The following is a 22,361-nucleotide window of genomic DNA, read 5'->3' as shown; positions in this document are numbered from 1 at the left end:
CCCTACTATGGACCCAAGTCAGTGGGGGCCAGCATTAGTGATTTATGGCGGTTTGAAAAAAAATCTTCAGAAAAACTAAATGTTTTTCGGGCACCTGGTATTATTTTTGGGTTTTCAGGACGAAAATTTAAATGCAGTTTTAAATGCATTTAGGGGGCATACAGACCTCCATGCCCGCTATGGGAGCACCCTACTACGGACCCAAGTCAATGGGAGCCGGCATTAGTGATTTATGGAGGTTTGAAAAAACCATAGTCTGTCAGTGTCCACATTCTTTTGTAGGCCTGGTGATTGAATGGTAACAAAATGCTCAAAAAGGTTTTAAATGCATTTAGGGGGCATACAGACCTACATGTCCACTATAGGAGCACCCCCCCACTACGGGCCCAAATCAATGGGGGCTGCCCATAGTGATTTATGGAGGTTTTAGAAAAATCTTCAGAAAAACGACTAAGTTTGGCTGTGGTCCTGGTGTTTTTTGGGGTTACCAAGACCCGATTTTTTAAATGATATTTCATCCATATAGGGGGGTTCCAGACCTCCATGCCCACTATGGGAGCACGTCACTACTGGGAAAAGTCACTTGAGGGCGCCATTGGTCTATTTATGGAGGTTTTGACAAAATCTTCTAAAATCACTCTAAGTCCCCACTTCTCAGTTCATTGCACTATGTTCAACTTTCGCTTCAGAGACTATGTCCAGCTGTGGGCCTGGTGATTGAACGGGTTAACAGGCCAAAAAAAAGGGGGACAAAGCAGCCAAACTCCACAGAGGCTGACTGCTCTGCCCCCCTTAATGACAGTGGAACTACGGACCTCCAGGCCTATAGGCCTTCACTCACTCTCCGGGTAACACCTATCTCTCCGGGCCAGAGACTAGAGCTTACTCCCTGGAGCTATGGACCTCCAGGCCTTCACTCACTGTCCGGGGAACACCCATCTCTCCGGGCCTGAGAGTAGAGCTTGCTCCCTGGAACTACTAAGTCCAAAACTCTCAGAAATTGCACTATGTTCAACTTTCGCTCCAGAGACTATGTCCAGCTGTAGGCCTGGTGATTGAACGGGTCACCAGGTGGTGATTGTCTTGTTTTGTACGCTTTGTACAAAATAATAAAACACAGAACTACAGGATGTTTCTTAACATAACTCTTTATTAACTAGCTACAACTGCATGTTCGCCTATCTCCAACCATGATCAACTGACCATGACCTAACCGTCTGGGTGGTCTTAACCAATCACCGCACAGTATGATACGGCGGTAAATGCATCCAATTATAATTCAGTATGCATTCACATATGAATATTACATCCCCCTTCTTTTAAAACAAAATACAAATGTTTTACATATTCTAAGCTTTTCTTTTGAATACATGCTCTGTAGTTTGAACTCAAGGTAAGTAACCATTTATATTGCATAATACACCAACTGAATCAACATAGACTCTGAAACAATGATCCAACATACTGTTACTTTTCAAACAAGGGATTCTCAGCAACTCAGCTTCACTGTAGAAATGACATCTTAACATTTCAAACAAATACAATACCAAAGCATTTCAAGTGAACTTTCAATAACAAGTTTACAGTCTGGAACTCTTTTAGGGCAGCGATCCGCCTACACCCTTTGACATTTCACAGGTCGAGGACAGCTCTGGGCTTGACCTCTCTTCCTGACCTTGTGCGATATGATGCTGAGCATGCTTCTGTGTCAGTCAACAGCTCTTGTGGTGTTGCAGGTAAGTATGGTGTATGTTGTGCTGTGTGTGTGTTTAGTCCATCTCGTTCTCTTTCAGGGGAACAGTTCATCTCATCAGTGTGTTGTTCTTTTGTGTTCAGTAAGTGATGACGATTGCGGCGGTACACTGCTCCTTCTGCTGTGCGGACGTGATATGAACGTTCAGTGTCAGCTGGCTGGATGACGACTGCTGGTTTCCAGAGGCCATGCTCCTGGATTCTAACTGACTCTCCGTCGATCAGTGGTGGCAGTGGTCTAGCTGACCTGTCGTAGTATCGCTTTTGTTGTTGTTGTCTCTGTGCACGTTTTTCATGCATTTCCTTGTAGCTGACGACCTCAGGTTGCAGCTGCTGGTTGGTGCTGGGAAGGGTTGAGCGAAGTCTGCGGCTCATCAACAGCTGGGCTGGTGATTTGAAGTTGTCAACTGGAGTGTTGCGGTATTCAAGGAGACTGAGGTAGGGGTCTCTCTTGTCTGCTTTTGCTTTGTCCATGAGTGATTTAGCAATCTGCACAGATTTTTCAGCAAGGCCATTACTTTGAGGGTAATGTGGGCTTGTGGTGACATGTGTAAACTCCCATGCTTTTGTGAAGGATTCAAACTCATTTGATTTGTAACAGGGCCCATTGTCAGATATTAAAGTCTCTACAATGCCATGCCTGGCAAAGGCTGCTTTCAGCTTGTGTATCACAGCTGCAGATGTGGTGCTGTGAAGCTTGTCGAGTTCGAAGTATCTGCTGTAGTAGTCCACTGTTACGATGTAGTCCTCGTTGTTCCAGGTGAACAGATCGGTTGCCACGACCTGCCAGGGTCGGTCTGGGATACAGTGAGGTAACATTGGCTCTTTGGTGTTTGAGGGGCATCTTTCAAGACAGATGGTGCATCTACCAACAATGTCCTCTATTTGTTTGCACATTCCAGGCCAAAACAAAATGTCCCGTGCTCTCTGTTTGCACTTTTCCATGCCCATGTGTCCAGCATGGATCTTTGTCAAAATCTCTTCTCTGAGACTGGTAGGAATAATGATTTTCTCTCCTTTGAAAATGATTCCGTTGATCTGTGATAGTTCATCACGATGGTTCCAGAATTCTGAGACGCTCTGAGGGCATTTTCTCCTCTCCTCAGGCCATCCATCCTGTATGACTTCCCTCAGCTGTGTGAGTTGAGAGTCCTTTTCTGTTTCTGCTTGGATCTCCTTCAGTTTTGTGTCACTAACTGGTAAGTTGCTGTACACAGTGTGTACTTGCGTGTCCATGCCTTCACTGAGGCTGCTGTCCTTGTAGGTAAGAAACTTCCTGGAGAGTGTGTCTGCGACAGGGATGTCTTTGCCTGGACGGTGAGTGACTGTGAAGTTGTATTTTTGTAGTTGAAGGATCATTCTCTGTAGCCTTGGCGGGGCTGCAGCTAGTGGTTTCCTCATGATTGACTCAAGGGGCTTGTGGTCGGATTCCTAATGACTTGTCGTCCATATACGTACTGATGGAAACGTTTACATCCGAACAGAATGGCATAGAGCTCCTTTCGGATTTGAGCGTAGTTGATTTCACAGTCTGTGAGAGATTTGGAAGCGTAGCCGATGGGCTTTCCTTCTTGCAGTAGCACTGCACCTAGTCCATACTTCGACGCGTCCACTTGGAGTCTGAGCTCTTTGTTGGGGTCGTAGTAGGCAAGGATTGGTCCTGGTTCTCTCGTGATCAAGTCTTTCACATTCTTGAAAGCAATGTCGTGTTGCTTGTCCCAAAGAAACTCACTGGACTGCTTTAGCAGTTGACGCAGGGGTGCATTAGCATTGGAGAGGCTGGGTGCGAACTTGGATAAGTAGTTGACCATGCCAAGCACTGTTTCCAGCTCTGCACGTTTTTTTGGTGGCTCCATTTCTTTTATGGCTGAGATCTTCTGTGGATCTGGCTTGATTCCATTCGCTGTGAGAAGATGTCCGAAGTAGCTGACCTCTGTAGCGCCGACTGTGCTCTTCTCTGGGTTGAGCCGGACTCCTCTTTCGCTGAAACTCGTCTTGGGCTGAGATAATCCCAAAAGGCAGGCGACGGAACCTGTAGCGTCCAAACGGTGTGTTGAATGTTGTGAGCTTAGATGACTCTTCTGTGAGCTTGATAGCCCAGTAGCCTGATCTAGCGTCCATGACACTGAAGTAGTGTGCTCCCGCTAGCTTGTGTGTGATACCATTCTAGCGTCGGTAAAGGGTAATGGGGCCGTTTGATAGCCTTGTTCAAGTCTCTTGGGTCGAGGCATACTCGGAGCTTGCCTGTGCGTGGTTTCTCCACTACCACTAACGCGTTTACCCAGTCAGTCGGTTCTGTAACCTTGGTGACTATGTCAGATTGCTCCATGCTCTCCAACTCTTTCTTCAGACGGGCACGGAGAGCAAGGGGAATCTTTCTCGGTGGGTAAACCACAGGGGTTGCGTCTGGGTCAAGGTGAATGGTACATTCTCCTGGGAATAATCCTATTCCTGTAAAGACATCAGCAAACTCCTCCAGTACATTTTCTGTCTCTACTGGTGCTGTTACTGATAAAACTAGCTTGATGAGGTCCATGTCTAAACATGCTTTAAGACCTAGCACTGCAGGTGCTCTAGTGTCAACAACGTAAAAGTCCAACATCATGTCACTTTCCTTGTATTTGCATTTGAAAGTGCATGTGCCTTTTACTGGGAGCTGTTCACCACCATAACCAGTTAGTCTGCGCATGGTGGGCTGTAGCTCGCACTCAGATGTCAAGCTGCGGTACTTATTCAGAGAAATAATGTTTACTTGTGCACCAGTGTCTAGTTTGAACTTTAGCTTTGTGCCTTGTGTTCCTATCTCAATGTCAGCAAAGGCTTGCTCTATCTCTGATATGTGACTTTTCTGTGTCACTGAATCAATAAACAGTTCATCATCATTTGACTCTTTGATTGACATTTCATCTTCACTCACTGTGTGTACTGTTTTTCCACGGTAAGCTCTGCACACTTTTGCAAAGTGATTCCATTTACCACATTTAGTACACTGTTTGCCTTTAGCTGGGCAATTTCCTTGTTCGCCATGCACTTTGTATCCACAATATCCACATGTTTTGGGGCGTTTTGAGTCTGTGTCGCTCTGTTTTGGAGTTATGTCTCTCTCCGTTCTGAAAAGCGCTCTCTGGGCACCGGAGGTGTGCTTTGATGTCTGCCTGACTGCGTGCACTGCTTGTTCACGTGATGCACTCGTGCTGCGGCGCGAAATGGTTTTCATCTGAGCCTGTGCTAGCTCGTGAGATCTGGCTATGTCGATAGCTTTGTCCAGCGTTAGCTCAGACCCAACATTCAAAAGTTTCTCTCTCACTCGCGGTGAGTGTATTCCAAATACAATACGGTCCCTGACCATCTCATCCTTGTTTGCATAATCACAGTCTTTCACAAGCAGAAGCAGCTCAGTCACAAACGGTTCAAAAGACTCGCTAGCTCCCTGTACTTTCTCATGGAATTTGTACCTAGCGAAAATTGTATTAGTCTTCGGCACAACATATGCTTCAAAACGATCGTAGTATGTTTTCAGTAACTTTGATTCAGCCTCGGTAAGTGTCCATGTGTTGTAAATATCTCTCCCTTTTTCACCGATCCAGAGGAGCAGGTAGCTACACTTTTCCTCTTCTCTTGCCTTCAGAGGACCCGTGAACATTAGCTCCACATGCTGTTTGTACTTACGCCATGCATCGGGTAAGTTTGTAGACTCCCAGTCCATTCGAGGTGAAGGAACTCCAGAAAAATCCATCTTTTAAGACCATTTACTCTGACACCATGTCTTGTTTTGTACGCTTTGTACAAAATAATAAAACACAGAACTACAGGATGTTTCTTAACATAACTCTTTATTAACTAGCTACAACTACATGTTCGCCTATCTCCAACCATGATCAACTGGCCATGGCCTAACCGTCTGGGTGGTCTTAACCAATCACCGCACAGTATGATACGGCGGTAAAATGCATCCAATTATAATTCAGTATGTATTCACATATGAATATTACAGTGATGGCCTTCACTCACTGTCCGGGGAACACCTATCTCTCCGGGCCTGAGACTAGAGCTTACGCTACGGACCTCCAGGCCTCTTAGCCTCCATCCCTGCCCGGGTCAACACCCCTCTCTCTGGGCATGACTTCGAGCCGGGGATAGCCCCCCACCTCCACAACCTCGCACACCAGGCGAACCTGGGCACCCACACTGAAGCACCCTTCCTTGGACACTAAAGTATATAGCCCCGCTGTTACGAACCACGTGCACCTGGTGATCCAAAACGGCCTTCGTGCACCTGGTCACCCGAAACAGCCTATGTGCACCCGGTCATCCAACCGCTTTCCGCTCAGAGACTAAGTCCACACACATGGATTACCAGGTGCTGGTGGTACTTTACACCCGGGTCCCCACCTTCTTTAGTCTGCTTGCCCACTCTCTCTCTGGGCCTCCGGACTCTGACTCCTGGCCCTTCTCTGTGCACCTGGTAACCCGTTAGAAAATAAGGGAGGAGGTGGAGGAAGACGCCTTCCGTCCCGACAAAAGCTTGGATCGAAGGCTGACTTTCAATAGATCGCAGCGAGTGAGCTGCTCTGCTACGCACGAAACCCTGACCCAGAATCAGGTCGAATCAGGTCGTCTTCAAGTGATTTACGACCAGGTTCTCCACAAACATGCGGTGCACATCAGGAGAGGGGCGGCAACTCATTCGGCCGCACCCCGACCTGGTCACGAAAGGCTCTACTCACCTGCCAAAAGAGGCAGGCTATCCCGGGCCAACCGAAGCTCCACGGCGCTACGGTATCATTACGTTTAGGGGGGATTCTGATTTAGAGGCGTTCAGTCATAATCCCACAGATGGTAGCTTCGCACCATTGGCTCCTCAGCCAAGCACATACACCAAATGTCTGAACCTGCGGTTCCTCTCGAACTGAGCAGGATTACTATTGCAACAACACATCGTCAGTAGGGTAAAACTAACCTGTCTCACGACGGTCTAAACCCAGCTCACGTTCCCTATTAGTGGGTGAACAATCCAACGCTTGGTGAATTCTGCTTCACAATGATAGGAAGAGCCGACATCGAAGGATCAAAAAGTGACGTCGCTATGAACGCTTGGCCGCCAAAAGCCAGTTATCCCTGTGGTAACTTTTCTGACACCTGCTTAAAACCCAAAAAGTCAGAAGGATCGTGAGGCCCCGCTTTCACGGTCTGTATTCATACTCATACAAGGAGGAGTCACGGAGCCCTGATATCATTCTGAAATTATTTGTGTATTGAATAAATTAAAATGCCTTTTCCTATCATGTATCAGATTGTTTATATCTCACAGAGAACGGAGGCTCAGGCCGGGTTAGAACCAGTGGTTAAATTGAACCAGAGCTACCTGGAGTCGGCCTCCTGCACCTTGGGTCAAAGGGAGAACCAGGCGGAGCCTAGCTTCAGCACATTACGGGTCAAAGAGAAAAGTAGGATAAAAAGTAAGATAAACCAACGTTAGGGTCAGGGTTGACTAAAAGGTGTCGGTCTGGCCTAGTGGTAGCCCCTCAGACTGGAACACATACACCCCTGGTGACGTGAGCACGAATCCCGTCTCAGCCCTTCCTCTCTGTCTGTCTCCCCTCTACACTCCCACTATCAGTGGTACTATCACTGTCCATAAAACAATAGAATACAATAAACATATATTTAAAAAACAACATAAGATTAGGGCTAGGGTTGAGGTGATAGGGTTAGGGTTGTAGTTGAGGTGCTAGGGTTGAGGTTGGAGTAAGGGTTGTGGTGGAGGTTAGTTTTGAGGTTAGGGTAAGGGTTGTGGTTGAGGCTAGGGTAAGGGTTGTGGTTGAGGTAAGGGTTGAGGTTAGGGTAAGGGTTGTGGTTAGGGTTAGGCTTAAACCAGGATGTGATAAGAACAACTGTGTGTGTGTGTGTGTAGAGCCAGCCCAGGTGTGCAAGGTTACAGCTGGTTTAATAGGTCTAAGATGATAAATTACATGATTAACATTGTCTGACATAAGATTAATATTCATAGAGAACACAGATATTACATACTACAGATATTACATACCACAGATATTACATACCACAGATATTACATACTACAGATATTACATACTACAGATATTACATATAAAAGCTGTTTCCTGGACTCAAAACCTTGCTCAGTGGAGAATCACTTGGCTCAATTGGTGTCTGGGAAGCCGGTCCAACAGAAACAAAGTGCAACAATCAAACAGGCAACCAAGTCAACAGGAACATTTGGTTTCCCTCCATTTCCACCGGACTCACTGCAAAGAACTCTAGTCAGTGTGTGTGTGTGTGTGTACTCAGTAGCTGTTGAAGGTGGGGTAACTCTGGTCACTCTGGCAGGTGAAGTAAGCTATCAGCTGACCGTTACAGATCATCAGAAACAACCCGCTGCCTTCAAACAAAACATACAACCAAACACACACACACACACACACACACAAACACACACAAAACCGTTAATAAAGAAGAGACATAATCAATTACTCATCTATAACTCCTCAGAAGGTTTTACACAATAAAACAGAACATGTGTGGGTGAGGTGAGGTGAGGGTGAGGTACAGGTCTTACCAAGGGCCAGCCACCACTGCCATACCAAGGGAAACTCCAACATCACTGAAACACACACATTACAAACACACATTACAAACACACATTAAAAACAGGTAATATACCACACAGAACTAAGGAAGGGGAGTGTACATCGTATTGCTTTAGAGATAGACCCATCCAATCCTTACACATGAGGAAGGGGAATTAAAGAAGAACATGGGATAGGGTCAATATGTGCCTTGTTTAGGGCCCAGCTGCTTCTCAACTCTAACCCCACTTCCCGTCCTGTCATGATGTCATCAAAGCTGGCCCTGAGCACTCTGCTCTGCCAACAAGGGATTATTCTGAGTTAAGCCAGTGTGTGTGAGTGAGTTCAGGCATGTGTATGCATTTCTGTGTGTATGTGTGTGCGTCTCACCCAGGCTGGTGAGCAGTACGTGCAGTAGTGTGACTGTGAGAGCGTAGTCCCAGACCCATCTCCTCACCACGGCTGCAAACAGCAGACCACTGCAGAAATAGGTCAACTCCATGGACAGCAGGTTCACTGGAACAACAATATAAGACCTTAACCATCTGTAGAGGACATGCGCGCGTGCACACACACACACACACACACACACTACAATACACATCTTCGCTCACCCAGGTATTTGGAGTTGGACTCCAAATTGGTTGGTTCAGTCTTAAAGTCAAAGGGAATAAGTCCATCAAAGTGATCCAACCTGAATGCAAACAGAAGAACAGCAGATAAAACAAACAAACAAACAGGATATTCAAAAGGAGGAGCTAGGAAGGAAGCAGGGTGGTTGAAACTGACTGTCATTCCAATCAATGAAAACAGACCAATAGTTGCTGTGGATTCCACGAATCCCTCCCCCTCTCTTCTGTCACCTGGCACCAGGTTTATAGAAGCCGCGTGAGGACGGCTCACCGTTCCAGCAGGGTCACTTACCCAATAACCACACGTGCATGCAGAGAGGAAAAGAAAAGTGTCGCACCTGAACGCGCCGAAACACACACTCCCAATCATGTAGTAGAGAGAGTAGAATATGACGAGGCACAGCAGCAGGTGCACAAGCACTGTCTGGGGGAGAGAGATCGACAGAAAGAGAGAGTGAAAGAGAGAAAGAGATCGAGAGAGAGAGTCAGAGTCATTCATCCCAATAATAATATATCACACATCATAGACCTAGGCTATACTCAAATCAGCCGCCAAGACACTAGCAAAGCCGTGACAGCACTGTCAACTGAACCGTGGATCATTCAGCAGGTGTAAAAGCTCCCATGGCAGAACTCCAACAGACTCTGCAGGGGATGCGCACTGCGGGGGAGCAGCAGAGGACAGAAGACCTTCATTTGCACAGACTGAGTGATCATTATCTGTTGCATTTGCCATTCACGATAAATGAAATATCAGTCGCTGAATAGAAATGATAGGCTGATAGCTTATGTTTCATAGTCGCCAACAACGACACCTGATGATTTCGTATTTTATTGTAACAACGTCCATATCTGACCCACGGCTGCCCGGATGGCACATAATGAGATTTTTTCTGAGTGTAAAATCCGAGTAAACAGTCCTCTTACCCTCGTGTCGGCCACTTTACCCCTGAAGGCCATCTCATGGTTTGCATCTGTCGTTCTTCTGATGTTGAGAATAATGTATGTGACTGGGCAACTGAGATGTTACAGTGTAATCCGTCAGAAAACAGCATTATACTGCCATCTAGCGGTAGCGACTGGAAAAATGAGGCTTATTTATAGGCGACACTGCCATTGAAGGTCTGCATCTCATGCCAAATAGACTACAGTAGCCTCTTCCAGTCCAACGTTTCACTTGTAATAAGAACAGTAGGGATGTCTTATTAATTAACCCTTAAAATAGCAAAGTCAGAGAGCTTCTATTCCGGACGTCTGGTCTGATTGGGCATAGATAACAAACATGAAAATGCATCACGTTTTACAAAAAAAAAAAACATTAAGCGCTGATAGCCTATAGGCCTTGTTGTAATCAATACTACGGTCTAACTACTGTAGACCTATTTGGCGTCTGGACTTGACTGTTCTTACTTTTTTGCTGAATTACTGGTTGGAAGTGTGGCCAAGTTCATAAAACAGCTAGAAGTTGGGTTTATGATTAGTCTACTGTCATCTTTCTTTTAACATATGGGGACAATATTGACTGGTGGTGACGTAAACAGTTATTGACGGCATCCAGCGACATGACCACAATGGAAATCGCGCGCCACGCCAAACAGACTCTGCACGCCCCTGCGCTCCGATTTGATGCTCTCTGAGATTCTGAAAATACACGAGGGAGAAAGACTAGTCCCAAGGCATGAATACAATATTTAATAAACTACATGTCCACTCTAAGCGTCCGTCTTGCTGTACCTATTGACCATCGATAGTTGTGTGCTCAAGTTTACCGAGATCCAAAGTTGTCAGGCAGCGTTCATTGAACGCATGCGCATTGCATCCACTATCCAGCTCAAAATAAGAGTTAAAACAGAAACGAGGTGAGTTCCATAATTTTAAAACAATATAATCGCCGTTATACATTAAATGTTGCAAATAATAACAGTAATCGATAAAGCATCGTTTGTTTTATAATTTGCACCGGTTCTTGTTATTTGTACTGTGATTTAAAACCGTAAAGATAAATCGGAGAGTCAAGTTTCTATTGAAGAAATTAAAAGCAAGCAATTCTATATTTTAGCCTTGAACAAATAAGGCAGTGTAGGGGCGGTTATTTACTTATTTATACCAACTAATGTGGAAGTCCATTCCTAAGCATTTTCTAACGTTCAAAACCTGGAAACTTATTTATTACTGGTTGTCCTTACTTCGCTACACCAAGCCAAAATGCTAGTCCCAGTTCATAGCCCCCAATTTGAATTGAACCATAGTGACGCTTTGCTAGCCAGAAGCAGTTAGCACGCTAGCTGGCAGCTAGCTGGCTGGCATTCCGAGACAAGGGGAAAGTAAAGAAAATGGCCATGATGAGGGAAAACACTGACATATGAAATTACAGGGTATATATTTGGTTTTATTTGACAGACACGGCCCTGCATTATGTGTTTCAATAAATAACTTGAGTCATTTACATAGTTTTAACGTGTTGGTGGCCTCTTCCTTTGCTCCGCCATTTTGTATAAGACGAATGCTAATCATGGGCGCACGTCCACTTTATTTATGGTCGAATAAATTCGAGGTTTAAACTTGGGAACGTAAACTGACAGCTGTTGAACAGCACACTTGATTGTTTACTTCACATCCATATATTTCAGTCAAACAAATATTCTTTCTGACCAAAATATAGTGTTAATGCAGCGTCGAGGCAAAAACGTTACATCGTGATCTTGGTTTGATTAAAACACACGTACATTTGACCTTTTTATGCAGAACACATTGTTTTCTTTAAAATCATTGATTATTCTACCATCTCTGTTGTCCGCGTCAATGCAAACAGCCGATTTAATAAGATACTGTTAAAACAAGGAAAAGCTGAACTTGTTCTTTTAACTTGTATTTGACACGTCTCTCACGGTGTTTGTCAATACTTGTGCTCTAGGCCAATCCATGCAGGAGTGCTTGTGCATTTATTTTGTAATATTTAGCTTTAAAAAGTAAAATATTTACTTGTTTTGCTTCATATAAGTGCATGCATGTATTCCACAACAGTCGCCCTCTAGCGGCGATGGGATGCGGTTCTTTAGTACCCGACAACGCGCTGGTTGAATTCTTGCAGGTACCTGTACTTTTTGTGCCAGGGATATTTTTTTGAGTACCACTTTTTGTATAATGTCATTTGATTGATTTATTGTTTTTATTAGCTAATAAAAAAAAAATACATACACACACACACTACATTCATTTTAAAAACTTAACAGGGATTGCTAAATGAAGTCAGTGACTTATTCCCATTGTGGTCCCTAAAGTACACGGTGGAAAATTATTACAAAGATACAGACATAGATATCTTAGATGTAATGAAAACAACACATAGATAGACATTTGAGAAGGATCTGTCAAATGGATACAATTTCAGTTTTACTTTGAGAACCTACAGACAGACCTATTCTAGCCCATATCCTTGCATGAACAAACTCCCACACATCTTGTCTTAACATGACAGACAGGCAGATGTCAATAGGCATGTGCCAGTGTTTCCCCATCCACTGCTGAAGCGGGAGTGCTGTCTTAATTCAAATCAAATATTATTTGTCTCATGCATCCTAAACAACAGGTGTAGACTAACAGTGAAATGCTTAGTGATGGGCCCTTTCCAACAATACAGAGAGAGAAATAGAAAAAATAAGAACACAAGGAATAAATGCACAATGAGTAAGGATAACTTAGCTATATACACAGGGTACCAGTACTGAGTCCATGTGCAGGGGTACGAGGTAGTTTGGATGTGACACCTGTATGGTTATTGATTGATTGAGTGTGTTCAAGTAGTAAGGCTAACAAAACTTTGTGTTAACGAGTAAAGTCAGGCGAGGTGCATTTGGGCACAACCAAATGTCGGACACTGTAATGGTTAGGTTGTGTATCACAATACCAGTATCGCAATATTTTTTACAATGCAAAAATTCTAACCCGAGGCAGACAAAACTATTTGGTCCTTTTAAAAACCTGCTGTATGTAAAATATTGTGGCTATAGCTTGGAAATAAATCAATGTGATTCTGGATGACAACATAATACCGTTTATTTCCACCTATAGTGTTTCTTTCCAAAATACATTTCCTTGAACATGATCCTAACGAGAATCGCGATACTGGTATCTTCCCGGCCCAAGTAATGGTTTTCCAACAGAAAGGCTCAGATCAACATGGCAGTGTCAACATACCTGCTATTGTATATAATCACACACTCACAAACTGAAAACATAACATGTGTACAATTAATTGGTTAGAGAGAGGTCTCAAATATCACTTTCATTTGTATCCCCTACAGCTTTAGAATCGCAGCAAAGTTGGTTCCTGTTTGTCACGTCTTTGGTCACATTCACGTGGGTCCACCAAAAACATCCTAATGATTGGTTGACAAATAATGCATGGTGCAGTTGGTGAGAAGCAACAGCAGCGACTTCATCAAAAACTGCATGACCTTTGATCACATGGTTTTTGTCAAGTTCAAGCAGTCGACATGTAGGCACAAGTCGGACAATTTTTATCCCCATGTTGCAACACACTTTGAAAGGCAGTGACCGTCGACTAGACAAAATGTATCTGCTCGAACACGCCCATTGACTGGCTGACTGGACAACAACCTCTCCCTCAACGTGATCAAGACAAAGGAGATGATTGTGGACTACAGGAAAAGAAGGACCGAGCACACCCCCATTCTCATCGACAGGGCTGTAGTGGAGCAGGTTGAGAGCTTCAAGTTCCTTGGTGTCCACATCACCAACAAACAAACATGGTCCAATCACACCAAGACAGTCATGAAGAGGGCACGACAAAACCGATTCCCCCTCAGGAGACTGAAAAGATTTGGCATGGGTCCTCAGATCCTCAAAAGGTTCTACAGCAGCACCATCGAGAGCATCCTGACTGGTTGCATCACTGTCTGGTATGGCAACTGCTCGGCCTCCGACCGCAAGGCGCTACAGAGGGTAGTGCGTACGATCAAGTGCATCACTGGGGCCAAGCTTACTGTCATCCAGGACCTCTACACCAGGCGGTGTCAGATGAAGACCCTAAAGACTCCAGCCACCCTAGTCATAGACTGTTCTCTCTGCTACCGCATGGCAAGCGGTACCGGAGCGCCAAATCTAGGTCCAAGAGGCTTCTCAACAGCCTCTACCCCCAAGTCATAAGACTCCTGAACATTTAATCAAATGGCTACTCAGACTATTTGCATTGCCCCCCCCCCCTTTTACACTGCTGCTACTCTCTGTTATTATCTATGCATAGTCACTTTAATAACTCTACCTACATGTACATATTACCTCAATTACCTCGACTAACCCCTGTAAATAGCCTCGCTGTTGTTATTTTACTGCTGCTCTTGAATTATTTGTTACTTTTATTTCTTATTCTAATTTTTTTTAGGTATATTATTTGTTTTTTAAACTGCATTGTTAAGGGCTTGTAAGTAAGCATTTCACTGTAAGGTCTACAGCGCATGTATTCGGCGCATGTGACAAATACCATTTTATTTTGATTTGGTTTTGACTGATGGATTGATTGATGTCAGTGCAGGAGGAGGAGAGCAGGGAGAGATGACTGACACCCCGCCCAGCGATGGCCCCTCCCAGGGGGCAGAGTTTGACATGATGGGCGCTCTGGACTGGCAGGACGGCATCGCCACACTGCCCGGCAGCGACATCAAGGTACGGTGTGTTTGTGTGTGTGTGTGTGTGTGTGTGTGTGTGTGTGTGTGTGTGTGTGTGTGGATACTACAGACAGGTGTGTGACTGACTGGTATCTCTCAGTTCCGTATGACAGAGTTTGGAACTTTGGAGATCGTGACAGAGCCAGAGGTCAAAGACGCAGGGCCAACCCCCCAGAACCCCGCCCAGTCGAAAAGCCCCACCCCTCCACCAGAGGCCCAATCAGAGAGCAGCGCAGCCTCTTCTGCAGCCAAGGAAGTCCAGCCACTTGCACCTAAGGGTAAAGTAAACATACGGTTATGAAGGAGTTATAACATAGTTTTGACTGTTTATAATACAGGTGTGTAGTATTTAGACTTATAGCTCTGATATATGTCAGCACTGTGTATATTAGCATACTACATACTGGGTGCACTGCAGATGGGGGCATAGAATCCATTACATTTTCCCCATTCAACGTTGAATTCTACAAAGCTTCAATATTACTCTGCTCTTTCCCCCAGCTCAAGGCCCTGTGCTTCTGTCTCTAGAGGAGGGTCCCACTGTGGAAGAGCCCAGGGCGGAGGCGGCAGGCCCCAGGGCGGAGGCGGAGGAGCCCAGGGCGGAGGCGGCGGGCCCCAGGGCGGAGGAGCCCAGGGCGGAGGCGGCGGGCCCCAGGGCGGAGGAGCCCAGGGCGGAGGAGCCCAGGGCGGAGGCGGCGGGCCCCAGGGCGGAGGCGGGCCCCAGGGCTGCGATGGCTAGCTGTAGGTCGTGTGGGGGCTCCGGTCCACTGGAGAGTTTCCTCCAGGGCAAATACTGCAGCTCCATTTGTGTCCAGCCCTCCAGTGGCAGGTAAAGATGTTAGCTGTTCTTACTGTACTGTATTTTAGAAAGCATATTGATAGTAGTAACAGTTAAGACCCAAAACAGTCATCACATGAGCATAGTTCCTAGAATGACCTCTGTTCCATGTGTGTTTAGGTCATCTCCCAGAGAGCAGAGGGAGAGAGAGGGGTGGGAGGGGGGACTGGGGAAACGAGTGAGGAAGAAGAGGAAGATCTACATGGACTCTGGTGATGAAGAGGAAGATAACCAGGAGGAAGAAGAGGTGACGATATAAGATGTGGCCAATGCTGGTCCTGAAAAGCATTGTAATGTTGTGTGTGTGGCAGCTCACCTGCCGATGAGTGACTGTCTCTCTCTACAGGACAAGGCCAAGGCTGTCAAAGGGAGGAGAGCTGCAAAGCTGGCCAAGCTAGGTATGTCCTGTTATTACACTGAGGGGAGGGAGAGGATGGATAGATGAGAGGCTGGAGGGATGGATTTTTTTTAGGAATGACAGGGGCTGGAAAGTTTGTCCAATCAGGTAGACCAGGGGTCATGAGTGCTGCAACCCTGCTGGTTTTCATGTCACTGATTGGTTGATGTGACTGTTTCGTTGTCCCACCCCCAGTGACAGCCCCACCCAATAAGAAGCGACCCTGGAGCTGGCCCTCCTACATGGAGGAGGAGAAGGCTATAGCTGCCCCCCTTAAACTGTTCAAGGAGGTGAGGCACGCACACTTTATCATACTCTCTCTGACACACACACACACACACACACACACACACACACACACACACACACACACACACACACACACACACACACACAGCTGTACAGACATGTGAAAGAGTGTTATGTGTGTGTGCCTCGCAGCACCAGTCATTCCCTCAGAGCAGGAATGCCTTCAAAGTGGGGATGAAGTTAGAAGGACTGGACCCCTGTCACCCCTCTCTGTTCTGTGTGCTCAGTGTTGCTGAGGTACGTGTCTAACAGGTCAGACCAATAAGATATAGGAGGAACGTCTGTTTTCTAACAACTAACCCTTTGCTTTCCCTCATTTCTTTGCGTTCCTTCCTCTGTCTCTCTCTTCCTCTCTGTCTCTCTCTCTCTGTCTGTCTCTCTGTCTGTCTCAGGTCCAGGGTTATAGGATAAGGCTTCATTTCGACGGGTATCCAGAGTGCTATGACTTCTGGGTAAATGCTGACACCTGGGATGTGAAGCCGGCGGGCTGGTGTGAGAAGATGGGACACAAGCTGCTACTGCCTAAAGGTCCACATACAGACACTACACACACACACTACACACACACACAGATACAAACACACCCGACACGCATACAAACACACCCGATATGCATACACACACCCCCCACACACATACACACACCCCCCACACACACACCCCAGACACACATACACACACACCTGACACACATGCATATTCTACCGACTGTACAATGTTGTGTGTAGTTAGACAAAACTATAACCTTCAACCTTTTGTGTCTAGGTTGTAAGGATGGGGAGTTCAACTGGAACATGTATGTGAAGAACTGCAGAGGTCAGCTGGCCCCCAAACACCTCTTCAAGAGCCTCAACACGGTGAGCCTACCTGACAGCCTGTGTGGATCCATTAATAGTGTGTTTGTGTTGTGAATTAGTTGGTGACCTTAGGTCCATGTCCATTCAAGTAAGTTTGTATATGAACCATGTGGGTGCATGTGTGTGTAGTCGGTGACTCCGTCAGGGTTCCGTGCGGGTATGAAGCTGGAGGCGGTGGATAAGAAGAACCCATATCTGATCTGTGTAGCGTCCATCGCGGCTGCTGTTGACAACAGACTCCTCATACACTTTGACAACTGGGACGACACCTATGACTACTGGTGTGATGCCAGCAGTCCCTACATCCACCCTGTAGGTTACTGTGAGGAGGCTGAGCTGACCCTCACCACCCCTGCTGGTGAGACACACAAACATATTTATTTAACATATTTAACGCTTTATTTGGATACACCATCAAACATTGTATAAGGGTGTGTATTGTGGTTTCTCCTCTCAGAGTATAAGCACCCGAGGAGTTTTTCCTGGGATAAATACATGGAGGAGACTGGGACACAGGCAGCCCCTGCACGTGCCTTCAAACTGGTAAGACACTCACATTCTCACACACACATACAGTTGACACTCAAAACATGTGACACATGCAAATTACATTGTTGGTGTTGATTGGGAGGCCTGGGGGAATTTCACATGGAGTTCCTCAGGGCTCTGTTCTGGGTCCACTGACAGTCTTTATTTATGTCACCTACACCGTTCCAAAACATGCATATTAATCCATCTGTATCACCTGATGTAAACTCTTGAATGTGTCCTGTAGCGTCCGTGCCATGGGTTCCAGGCTGGAATGAAGCTGGAAGCCGTCGATAAGAGGAACCCCATGCTCATCCGCGTAGCAACCATCGCCGAGGTGGAGGACCACCGACTGAGGGTACGCTGTGTGGGAGAGTGCAGTATGATTATTGTGGAGTAGTGTGTGTGTGTGTGTGTGTGTGTAACTTTCTGTCTTTCTCAGATCCATTTTGATGGCTGGAGTGAGGAGTATGACTACTGGGTGGATGCTGACTGCCCAGACCTGCACCCTGTGGGCTGGTGTCAGAAGACTAGTCATCCCCTACAACACCCCTCCAATGGTGAGACACACATGCACACACTTCCAAAAAATTGACATGGTTATAACCCACAAATATTTCCCAATCAGTTCCAAAGTGTAAGATTGGCAAAAAGGTGCATGCAGAGAAAAGACATGTAGCTCAAATGATGCTGGTTCTTCACAGCTGCTGGAGCTGTTGGTTTGTGGGGACATACACACTGACACACCATATAGTGTTTGTGGTCAGGTCACTCTCTGGTGTAGTGTGTCTGCAAGCCTATGTGTTTCTGTCGCTTTGTTTATGTGTGTGGTCAGGTTACTCTCTGGTGTTTTTGTCTCTGTTTATGTGTGTCTCTGTGTAGTATTAACTCTGGTGTTTTTATCTCTGTTTATGTGTGTCTCTGTGTGTAGTATTAGTTAGTAGTATTAACTCTGGTGTTTTTATCTCTGTTTATGTGTGTCTCTGTGTGTAGTATTAGTTAGTAGTATTAACTCTGGTGTTTTTATCTCTGTTTGTGTGTGTCTCTGTGTGTAGTATTAGTTAGTAGTATTAACTCTGGTGTTTTTATCTCTGTTTATGTGTGTCTCTGTGTGTAGTATCAGTTAGTAGTATTAACTCTGGTGTTTTTATCTCTGTTTATGTGTGTCTCTGTGTGTAGTATTAACTCTGGTGTTTTTGTCTCTGTTTATGTGTGTAGTATTAACTAGTAGTATTAACTCTGGTGTGTTTCAGGCTCCACTGATATGCTGGTCCTCCCAGGGCAGGGCTGTCCTACCCCAGGATGCAATGGGGTTGGTCACATCCGAGGACCCCGCTACGGAACCCACTACACGTCAGTAACAAACACACACACTAACTGTCAAAAAAGTTTTGTAAACAAAACACGTCATAGAATGACTTGTGATCTGTGTGCTGTAATCTGTGAGCAAGGTGATGTGTGTTCCTGTTCTGAACTTGTGTGTGTGTGTAGGGGGGTGAGCTGTCCGTACTCGGAGATGAACCTGAACAGGGAGGGCCAGGTACCAGACCGTCTGAGTGGAGAACGACCTATGACCCTGAGTGGGCCTCATCACCGTGGGCGACGCCCAGACCCTCCTTCACACACCCAGACAAACAGCCCCACCACACCAGAGCAGCCCGAGCCTGCAGACGACTCCCCTCAGACCAGGTATGTGTGGAACATGTAACAGAAGGGGTTCGGAAGAGCTTCCATGACTTTGTTTGTTATCTGACTGCAAATAAAGTCAGGAGTTGTGGAGTTGTTTCCATGGTAACAGTTGTTTCTATGGTAGTGTAACTAGGGGGCCGACGGTTGACGAGGGCGAACGATCCAGGTGCAGCAGTCAGAGTGAGCCACCAGGGGGCTCCACTGAGCCCATCAACGAAGGAGCCAAGGCCAAGAGGTAGCACACAGACTCCTCTCTCCTACCAAACCCTAGAATGCATGATGGAGCAGAGTGTTTGTTGTTGGTTTACTAAGAGAGTACAGTGCCTTCACAAAGTATTCACACCCCTTGACTTATTCCACATTTTATTGTGTTACAGCCTGAATTCAAAATGGATTAAATAGATTTTTTTCTCACCCATCTGCACATCTAATGACAAAGTTAGCAAATTTTTTTGCAATTATTACAGAAATGTCTCATTTACATAAGTATTCACACCCGAGTCAATACTTTGTAGAAGCACCTTTGGCAGCGATTACAGCTGTGAGTCTTTCTGGGTAAGTCTCTAAGAGCTTTTCACACCTTCCACACTTGCCCATTATTCTTTGCAAAATTCTTCCAGCTCTGTCAAATTGGTTGTTGATCATTGCTAGACAACCATTTTCAGGTCTTGCCATAGATTTTTAAGTAGATTTAAGTAAAATCTGTAACTCGGCCTCAGGAAATTTCACTGTCTTCTTGGTAAGCAACTTCAGTATAGATTTGGCTTTGTTGTTTTAGGTTTTTGTCCTGCTGAAAGGTGAATTCATCTCCCAGTGTCTGGTGGAAAGCAGACTGAACCAGGTTTTCCTCTGGGATTTTGCCTGTGCTTATCTCCATTAGGTTTAATTTTTAACCTGAAAAACTCCCCAGTCCTTAATGATTAAAAGCATACCCTTAACATGATGCAGCCACCACTATGCTTGAAATATGGAGAGTGGTACTCCGTAATGTGTTGTATTGGATTTGCCCCCAAACATAACATGTTGTATTCAGGACAAAGTTAATTGCTTTGCCACATTTTTTGCAGTACTACTTTAGTGCCTTGTTGCAAACAGAATGCATGTTTTGGAATATTTTATATTCTGTGAAGGCTTCCTTCCTTTACTCTCAGTATGGTTAGTATTGTGGAGTAACTACAATGTTGTTGATCCATCCTCCTACCACAGCCATCAAACTCTGTAACTGTTTTAAAGTCACCATTGGCTTCATGGTGAAATCCTTGAGCAGTTTCCTTCCTCTCCAGCAACTGAGTTAGGAAGAATGGCTGTATCTTTGTAGTGACTGGGTGTATTGATACACCATCCAAAGTGTAATTAATAACTTCACCATGCTCAAAGGGATATTCAATGTCTGTTTTTTTATTTATTTTTACCCATCTACCCATAGGTGACCTTTGCGAGGCATTGGAAAACCTCCCTGGATTTGTGGTTGAATCTGTGTTTGAAATTAACTGCTCGACTGAGGGACCTTACAGATAATTGTATTTGTGGGGTACAGAGATGTTAAACACTATTATTGCACTCAGAGTGAGTCCATACAACTTATTATGTGACTTGTTAAGCACATTTTTACTCCTGAACTTATTGACTCAAGACATTTCAGCTTTTCATTTTTAATTAGTAATAAAAATGTAAAAAAAAAACATAATTCCATTTTGACATTATGGGGCCAGTGTGTCGGCCAGTGACAAAACACAGCTCTAATTCATTCATTTTAAATTCAGCCTGTAACACAACAAAATGTGGGAAGATTTGTGGGGTGTGAATACTTTCTGAAGGCGCTGTATGTTGTCTTTCAACAGGTCTGCCCCAGTCCCAAAGTATCTGAAGCTGCACGTCGTCAAGCAGGAGAGTGGCGATGGGAAAGGTAGAGGTTCTGCTCTCAGAAATAGAGAATGGATGTAACGCTGTGTGGATTATATATTGTCTGTGCATGTCTATTGAAGATATTTACAGCTAATTTCTCCTCCCTCTCCCCCAGACTCCCTGTCTCTCCAGCAGGCGCTCCATGAGTCAGTGTTCTCCCCGGGTGGCTCCTCCTCTCCCCCTCACAGGGTGGCTCTGTGCTGGGACAAACACTGCCAGCTGCTCCCTGAGGTCCTGGGCCTCACAGCTAAGAGAGTTGCAACCTGGACTGCCGACGAGGTCAGACATGCACACATAAACATATAAGCAATACAAACATGTACAAGCTGTACACATACAGTACAAACTCACATATTGTACAAAACACATACATTACACATACACCCAATACAATAGCTTTGTGTATCCTATTGCATTTTAATCACACGTGTGTGTGTGTGTGTGTGTGTGTGTGTGTGTGTGTGTGTCTTAATGTTTGTTTCCCTGTGGGTCAGGTGGCCAGTTTTGTCAAAGGGCTCCCAGGCTGCAAAGAGCATGCTGCCACCTTCAGGACAGAGGTAAGAGCTACCATTTCAAACCCCAACTTTGTGAATCACAATAGTCAAACACACTCCTCTCATCTGCTGCTCCTGGTTGGTGTGTCCTATGACAATGCAACCAAGTAAAATTCAATTCTGCCATTGACATTCAAACACTCACACACACGTTCTGTGTTGGAGCTTATTTTGTGTCTCTGTGTATCGCTCCAGCAAATGGATGGAGAGGCCTTCCTGCTTCTCACCCAAGCAGACATAGTCAAGATCCTGTCAATCAAACTTGGCCCCGCCCTCAAGATATACAACGCCATACTCATGCTGAAGAACGCTGATGAGGAGTGAGACGCCCCCTCACGCTTCATTTCCTCCCACACCCGACCGCTGTATCTGAATAGTCTAGAGAAGTTTTATCTCCTTTCTTTTCCTCCTCACCTTATCCTCTTTGGTCTTCATCTGCACTGATCTGAGCCCGTAGGATAGGTCAGGGCAACGTAATGGATGGCCACCAGGAATCTGCTTTCAGCTATCCTGTTCTTCCACATCGGTGTAGAGAGGATACAGAGAGGATGTACCTGGTGTCAGTGTAGAGGAGTAGAGAGGATACAGAGAGGATGTACCTGGTGTCAGTGTAGAGGAGTAGAGAG

The 22,361-nt window shown here is 45.5% G+C and overlaps 3 protein-coding genes across 4 annotated transcripts; 2 read left to right on the top strand and 1 right to left on the bottom strand.

Annotated features, from left to right (window-relative positions):
- Positions 1–6,693: 6,693 nt before the first annotated feature.
- Positions 6,694–10,031, bottom strand: LOC115187588 (transmembrane protein 244). Of its 2 annotated transcripts, none has more exons than XM_029746542.1 (6): positions 9,899–10,031; positions 9,310–9,395; positions 8,954–9,033; positions 8,730–8,855; positions 8,330–8,374; positions 6,694–8,152 (listed from the first exon to the last, which is right to left on the bottom strand). In XM_029746542.1, the coding sequence occupies exons 1-6, from the start codon at positions 9,929–9,931 to the stop codon at positions 8,058–8,060; spliced, it is 465 nt and encodes a 154-aa protein (XP_029602402.1). In that variant the 5' UTR covers positions 9,932–10,031; the 3' UTR covers positions 6,694–8,057. The 2 variants fall into 2 exon arrangements, with proteins under 2 accessions (XP_029602402.1, XP_029602407.1); XM_029746547.1 differs by having other exon boundaries at positions 6,694–8,148.
- A 201-nt stretch (positions 10,032–10,232) lies between these two features.
- On the top strand, positions 10,233–15,338 carry LOC115165942 (uncharacterized protein KIAA0754; the record flags this gene model as incomplete). Its single annotated transcript, XM_029719481.1, has 4 exons — positions 10,233–10,830; positions 14,521–14,656; positions 14,759–14,936; positions 15,160–15,338. Coding segments are annotated over exons 1-4 (546 nt in total), but the record flags the coding sequence as incomplete, so codon positions are not given.
- On the top strand, positions 15,313–22,361 carry LOC115187578 (lethal(3)malignant brain tumor-like protein 4). The gene is made up of 18 exons (XM_029746532.1): positions 15,313–15,487; positions 15,617–15,743; positions 15,843–15,894; positions 16,089–16,183; positions 16,335–16,439; positions 16,595–16,730; positions 16,968–17,059; positions 17,189–17,417; positions 17,517–17,602; positions 17,835–17,945; positions 18,030–18,147; positions 18,841–18,940; positions 19,079–19,276; positions 19,401–19,511; positions 21,118–21,182; positions 21,297–21,460; positions 21,676–21,738; positions 21,931–22,361. The coding sequence occupies exons 1-18, from the start codon at positions 15,390–15,392 to the stop codon at positions 22,057–22,059; spliced, it is 2,079 nt and encodes a 692-aa protein (XP_029602392.1). The 5' UTR covers positions 15,313–15,389; the 3' UTR covers positions 22,060–22,361.

This window comes from Salmo trutta, chromosome 3 (genome assembly GCF_901001165.1).
Source record: "Salmo trutta chromosome 3, fSalTru1.1, whole genome shotgun sequence".
Taxonomy (NCBI): Eukaryota; Metazoa; Chordata; class Actinopteri; order Salmoniformes; family Salmonidae; genus Salmo; species Salmo trutta.
The sequence above is the reverse complement of the archived record's forward strand: the minus strand, read 5'-3'. Positions and strand labels throughout refer to the sequence as shown.

Excerpts from the sequence above, each read along its gene's own strand:
- LOC115187588 (XM_029746542.1), bottom strand. The coding sequence starts at position 9,931 with ATGGCCTTCAGGGGTAAAGTGGCCGACACGAGG. Across the intron at positions 9,034-9,309 it reads GTGTGTTTCGGCGCGTTCAG|GTTGGATCACTTTGATGGAC; the intron begins GTGCGACACTTT and ends GTTTGCATTCAG. Across the intron at positions 8,856-8,953 it reads GTCCAACTCCAAATACCTGG|TGAACCTGCTGTCCATGGAG; the intron begins GTGAGCGAAGAT and ends TTGTTGTTCCAG.
- LOC115187578 (XM_029746532.1), top strand. The coding sequence starts at position 15,390 with ATGGCTAGCTGTAGGTCGTGTGGGGGCTCCGGTCCACTGGAGAGTTTC. Across the intron at positions 17,946-18,029 it reads TGGAGGACCACCGACTGAGG|ATCCATTTTGATGGCTGGAG; the intron begins GTACGCTGTGTG and ends TGTCTTTCTCAG. Across the intron at positions 21,183-21,296 it reads GGAGAGTGGCGATGGGAAAG|ACTCCCTGTCTCTCCAGCAG; the intron begins GTAGAGGTTCTG and ends CCTCTCCCCCAG.